A 6599-nucleotide genomic window follows, 5' to 3' on the forward strand; every position below is an offset into this window, starting at 1 on the left:
CCACTGCTCCTGGGTCCAACCCAAGTATACGACTCTGCAGCTCAGAGCTGTGGCTAGTGCTCCTCTATCTTCCCCATCGCCTTTCCTTCCCACAAAGGAAACTCATTGCCAACCTGGACTACAAGATGCCATTAAAGACCATCATGCCTGCCCTGACCCGTTTGGCTCAGTGGATAAAGCGTTGGCCTGCGGACTGAGGGGTCCTGGGTTCGATTCCGGTCAAGGGCATGTACCTTGGTTACGGGCACATCCCCAGTGGGGGTTGTGCAGGAGGCAGCTGATCGACGTTTCTCTCTCATCAATGTTTCTAGCTCTCTATCTCTCTCCCTTCCTCTCTGTAAAAAATCAATAAAATATATATTTTTTTAAAAAAAGACCATCATGCCTGTGGCAGCACTTAACTCCTTGTCCATGCTCAGAAAATACTATCTGACGGAATCGTGCATTTTGACTTCTTAAAGTCGCCATGCAACTCCCTTGAAAGCAAGTGATTTCTGAGAACACCAACGGCTGCTTTGAATAAACGTGAAAAATTTTCCCGGGACAAATCACAACAGGAGTTATCAGGAGGCGGCTGTTTCTGGACCAGCAGCAGGTCCCCAGGGAACCAGCTGGCTGGAGCCCGGCCCTTCGCACCCTGGCACTCAGGGCTGGGAGTGACTGGCTGAGAAAAGTCTGTCCTCTTGCCTTGGATGGGTCTCGCCTGGGCAACCCAGCTGCCTCTGCCCCGACCAGTTCAGCACCAGCTCGGAAAACAGCACCCTCACCAGTGTGGGGATCTTCAGGGAAACTCCCGGGAAACCCCCATGGGACGCTCTCTTAGACGTTGGGCCTCATAAAGGCATCACCCCTTCCTGAGAGCTTGAGACAGCAGGCTCTTTGGATCCAGTAAGAACCAGGAACCAGACCTGAAAGTGTTGCTTCCAGCAAACCCAGATGGGGAGGTGGGGCCACGCCCGCGCCCGAGGGTCAGCTGGGCACAGAGGACTCAGCCAAGAGGCGATGTGGAGGCATAAATATATGTGTCTCCTCACTAAAATGGGGCAGCAAGGCCCCTGATCCCTCAAGGTGATGCCTTCCCAGGAGTCTCTCGTCTGCCCCCTGAACCACCTGTGCCTGCCCGAGGACAAGCCTCTCCCCATCGGAGCCCACAGCTTATGTTTTGCCTGAGACGCAAGACTAGAACCTACCACCTTCCCACCCGTCAGACTGGGAGCGGATTTTTCATTCCTGAATCCCTGCCCCTTAGCACGGAGCCCGCACTCCGATGTCTGGTGGCTGTAAGAAGAATTCCGCCGCGTTGGCTGCCCACTCTTCATTTTCACTTAGATTTAAGCCCCTCTGTTTCCGTCTTAATATTCAAATACACCGAGGGATTGGTTTTTCTTTTACTTATTATCACCTTGGATCTTTGTCTAGCCCTTTAAGACTTAAGCCATTGCTCTAAACCAGCAACCACCCAGCCGAACTTTCCGCGGTGATGAATATATGCTCCTCTGTGTTCGATCCCAAACGGAGGCCGCCAGCCGCATGTGGGCACTGAGCCCTTGCCATGTGGCTAGTACGACTGAGGAACTGGGTTCCTCATTTTCTTTGGTTATAATTGATTTTACTTTAAAATCACAATGTATCTGGCAACTGGCAGCTGTATTGGCAGGGCGGCAGACATGTCCAGCTTGTTCTCTGAAAGCTCAGCCCTAAGGCAAAGTGAGGATGTTATGTGCTCCTTGGCTCTGGACTGCCTCCTCTCCCTCTCTGAATGACGCTCTGACAACCTTAACAAAGCAAAAAGCCGGCTCGTCTTCCACTTCCAAGCCCTCGCTCTGTGCCCGGGCACAGCCGTCTAGCTGTGTCCCGGGAGATGGGGCAGGAAGCACGTGGCCAGAAAGGAAGCCAGTGCACCCAACCAACTCCAGGGCGTCTGGGACGGAGAGGAGGGGAGGGGTGTGGGAGAAACCCACTCTGGGGGCTGGACGCCAGCCGGGCTGCTTTTGTTTATATCACAGGGTGTTACAGTTGTCTGTCCTGCAGCTGAGGAACCCACCCATGTCTACGGGAAAGGGACAGAAGTCAGCTTTGTCCTTGTCCCCTGGCACCTACTGCTGGTGTTCAAGGGGTGCAAGAAGACTGGGGGGTGGGAGATATACCAGAGGCAGCTGTCCCTGCACAGGAAGACACCCGTGGGTGACTCTGCAAAGGAGGAAACTGAATCACTTGCAGGTTTGCATCCAAACAGATACAAGTGACACCTGTAACACAGCCCAGGATATTCTGGTCCCCTGGCCATTGGGACAGCTCCCGCTGCCTAGAGCATGGCGACAGAGGGACCACTCAAGCCAGGCATGTGGAGAGAGGAGGGGTCTGGGCTCTGCTCCAATGCACTGTGACTCTGACTGCAGAAGCTGGCCTCAGTCCCCAGGGCTGGGAAAAGCAAGGTCACACGCCCTCTCCTACGGAGATTTAGGACCTTCTGGTCAGTGACAATTTGAAAAGAACTGATAGGAATGCTCATTATGGGGTTGAGGAAGCAGGGCTAGGTCTGACAACACACACACACGTGCTCTGTGATGTGCACCTAGGAAGGGTCTCTTACCCCCACGAGCCCTCAGCTCTGCCCCTGCAGAGCCCACGCTGCCCTGTGCCCGAGTCCTATCCCTGCCCCTCCAGCTTCAGCATATTCTTCTCGCTCCTTATCCTACATATACCCAATCCTGCTCCTTCACCCTATAATACACCCAATCCTGCTCCCTCACCCTACATACAGCCAATCCTGCTCCCTCACCCTACATACACCCATTCCTGCTCCCTCACCCTACATACACCCAATCCTGCTCCCTCACCCTATACACAGCCAATCCTGCTCCCTCAGCCTACATACAGCCAATATTGAATTAAGAAGCTAAGGAGCACCCTAGCTGGTTTGGCTCAGTGGATAGAGCAATGGCCTGCAGACTGAAGGGTCCCAGATTCGATTCCAGTCAAGGGCACCTGCCCAGGTTGCGGCTTTGTCCCCAGTAGAGGGCGTGCAGAAGGCAGCCGATCAATGATTCTCTCTCATCATTGATGTTTCTATCTCTCCCTCTCCCTTCCTCTCTGAAATCAATAAAAATATATATATTTTTAAAAAGCAGCTAAGGAGAAACCCTAAATACAAGGCTTAATCAACCTGTTGCCTTCTTTGCCTTTCAGTTTCACTGGATCACTTTTCCCTTTCATGCCCATTACTTACCCTCACACCCACTGTGACTATTTGTGATCGGTTTTTGTTGTTGTTGTTTTTTATAAAACTTGATAAAAAATAGTATTTCAAACTGTACAGTCACCAGAAATACACAGTTATCAAAAATGCACACATTTCACTTGGCATCTCCAGCACCTTCAGCTTTCTGTGCCTGGTCTGTTTTGGCATCTCCATTTTTTGCAGGATTATTCCCATACTTGCCAGCATCAGCTTTCCCCTTTCTCCCTTTCGGTACCTTCTCTCCCTTCTTTGCAGGGGCCTTTTTAGGCTTGGGCTCTGGCTTTAGAGGAGCAGGTTTAGCTGATAACCGGGCGGATCGTCTCTGTGGTTCGTCCTTCACCTTGGCTTTATCTCCTTTAGCATCCCCTTCAGCCTTTCTCTTGGGCATGATGGCGACAGTGGTGGGACGTCCGAGCGGGACGCGGGGATGCAGCAGCGCGTGGGCCTTGCTGGGTCCGGGGATTGATCTCATCTCCTCACACTGCTCTGTGATGGTTTTCAGTCCCCTCCTATGGGTGGCTGACTATGCCTGTGTATTGCCCCGGAGCAGCCCTTTGGTCAAAACTCCAAAACTCCAGTACCAAGTAAGTGAATGCATTTCTCTCAAGTATACACTTTCGCTTCCCTGGCACTCTGGAAATGCATAGAAAATGACTCAAAATCGCCCTTCCTCTCTCACCCAGCAAGTCTAAGCCCAGGAACGTATCCAAAGGAAATAATTAAGCCGCAAAGCTTTAGTTACAAGGATGTTTACCCCTGCTGTTGTTTATCATCGTGAATAACTGGAAACAACTTACAGGTCCCTCAAGCAGGACTAAAAGATCCACAGCCCAGGGACTACCTGGTATGAGAGACGGACAATCAGTCACTAAGTCAAGCAACCAACCCCAGAGCTGAAAGTTAAGGCAGAGGTTTTGGGTTGGCCTCATATCTGCAGGGCCTGAACCTTATACATTGAGGGTGACATCATGAATTCTGAATGAAGAAAGTTCACCCAGAATTATGAGCAAAAAAGGAGGCCCAGGGCCCTGGCAGGGGCCTGTGTGAGTGAGAAGCCTTTGGTGGGATTTTCATTAGCCTGCTGGTAAGTCCAGCCTCTAGGACAGCGGTTCTCAACCTGTGGGTCGCGACCCCTTTGGCGGTCAAACGACCCTTTCACAGGGGTCGCCTAAGACCATCCTGCATATCAGATATTTACATTACGATTCATAACAGGAGCAACATTACAGTTGTGAAGTAGCAACGAAAATAATTTTATGGTTGGGTCACAACACGAGGAACTGTATTTAAAGGGCCAGAAGGTTGAGAACCACTGCTCTAGGAGAAGGTGAAAGAAGGCGATGTGGGCGGCGGTTTCTTGCTTCAGAGGCCACAGTTTACCAAGACTGGGCAGCATAGTCAGCAGGGAGTCCCATTCAAGGTCTAAGACAAAGGCTGTCTAAGATAAACCCAAGTCAGTGGGGGGAGGGAGGGAGGAAACGAACTGCTTTAAAAAGATTTCAGGTTAGTTGGTACCCGAACAACCCTAGGAACAAGCGCTCCCATAGAAGGAGCAGCGCACTCAGCATCAGAAGCAGAGAGGGCACTTCGGGGACCAGCAGCCCGGCTGTGGGTGGGTTCGCACTGACCCCTGAACTATCTGACCCCCCATCTCCACTGGCACCAAAGCTGTGCACCAGCGTTACAGCCCTCTGCCATTTACTCGGGTGCTGAGTTGAAAGCCAGACCGGCTCTTCCTGCACTTGTCCAATGTATCCACATCACACAGCTTTTCTCCCTCCCCTTTTTAAAACAAAGCAAGCTCAGCTCTCTCCACCTGTCTGATCAGCTCTGGGCTCCTCCCTATTGCTCCCCAGCTTGGGCAGCTTAGACCTGTGGCCCATCCAAATCCAGGTGAGAGGGCCTTTGCACCTCTCCCAATCACTGAGCCGTTTAAAGAGCTTGAGGAGCTCGGAGCGCAGAAGCCCGCACCCACTCAATGCCCCAGAGCCCTGGCCCGCCTCTCAGCAGGAGCGCCCTGCCCGGAGAAGCCCTTCTATTTCTGACAGCCCTCTCCACACGCTCCGTGCCAAGGGCGCAGTCCAGGAGGCCCGCGCGGTATTTGGGGTGCGCTCTCCCACGGCTTCTGCCCAGGCTGCATTCTCTACCACAGCCAAGTGCCCGCGGACTCTGAGTGTGGAGGAGGCCATGCAAGAGGTGGTCAGTCTGCTTTGCTCTCTAAAGGGTATTGGCAAGTGCAGGGAAAGGCAGTCTGGCCTGACACTCCGCACCTGGGGTGGCCGGCAGGGAGGGAGATGTGAAACGGGACAGGAGCGACACACGGACTTGAAACACAGTTTCTCTCGGAGGCAGCTCTTTAAACAGCATGCCGGTTAGTGGGCTGGCTGGTCACGGAGTCCCAGTTTTCCAGGAATTCGTGAGGGCTTGATCTACAAATCCAGCCTTTTCCATCAGCCTCTGATCAAGTCAGAGCAGTGACTCTCCGGCAGAACTACATGCGGGGGGAGCACACGCCACTGACCTTGCCCTCCCAGCCTGCACTAGCTAAGCATGCTCACAGTGGGGACCACACCATAGTCACCGGGGCCCCCATCAGGGCATGACCTTGAACAGGGGGACTATCCCTGGGCCTAACTGGGATGAAGAGGTGACTCTGTGTGGCTGCTTCATTCCCTCTTGTGCAGGGAAAATGGTGAGGGAGGGACCAGCCTCTCCTCTAGCCTCGCTCTCAGCGGCTGTACTCTCAGCTCGGCACCCCTTAGCTGGGGGTGCTGAACCCCGGAGAGTTCTCCACCCCTTGGGACTCTTAGGGGGCAACTGGCCTCCTCGACCTCTACAGAACCACATCCCCCTAAGACTTCTGGTGCTGTGTCCAGGCCAGATGACCCCTGTGAAAAGAGGCCAGGCCACCCTGGAACTTACCCACCAGCTTTCCTGTCCTTGTCATTGGGGTCCTGGACCATCCTCCTTTCCTGCACCCGGGACCCTGTCAGCTCACTCGGCAGAGGGCCTTGTAAGGGAGGAGGGGGCCTCTTGGCTTCTATGTGCCCCCTGGTGTCTCAGACACTCAGGCCTCTGGGGACCCCCCCTCACCAATGCGCGCACGGCCTACTGCCCTCACCTCGCGGGGTTACTCCGCTTTCTGTGCGCGATGGCGCGGGACAGGCTTGAAGTCGGGGAGAGGTGGATGGGGTGTCACCAAGAGTTGCCCGAAACTGTGGTGCCGGAGCCGAGCCCTGCTGCGCTGGGGATGCAAGCCGGCCAGCGGAGGGCACAGGCGCCCCGTTACTTTGCGAGGAGAGAGTTAAGTTGAGTCTGGCTGGGAGGCCGAGGGCGGCTCTCCCTGCAGGCTCCAGGC

General features: G+C 54.0%; 1 protein-coding gene across 1 annotated transcript; it reads right to left on the minus strand.

Moving 5' to 3' along the window:
* Positions 1 to 3274: 3274 nt before the first annotated feature.
* LOC102264004 (non-histone chromosomal protein HMG-17) lies at positions 3275 to 3660 on the minus strand. Its single transcript, XM_005882635.2, has one exon. The coding sequence runs from the start codon at positions 3627 to 3629 to the stop codon at positions 3357 to 3359; it is 273 nt and encodes a 90-aa protein (XP_005882697.1). The 5' UTR covers positions 3630 to 3660; the 3' UTR covers positions 3275 to 3356.
* Positions 3661 to 6599: the final 2939 nt, after the last annotated feature.

Source organism: Myotis brandtii, unplaced genomic scaffold, assembly GCF_000412655.1.
Source record: "Myotis brandtii unplaced genomic scaffold, ASM41265v1 scaffold731, whole genome shotgun sequence".
Taxonomy (NCBI): domain Eukaryota; kingdom Metazoa; phylum Chordata; class Mammalia; order Chiroptera; family Vespertilionidae; genus Myotis; species Myotis brandtii.

What these genes read in the sequence shown, in the direction of transcription:
- LOC102264004 (XM_005882635.2), bottom strand. Translation starts at nt 3,629, where the DNA reads ATGCCCAAGAGAAAGGCTGAAGGGGATGCTAAAGGAGATAAAGCCAAG.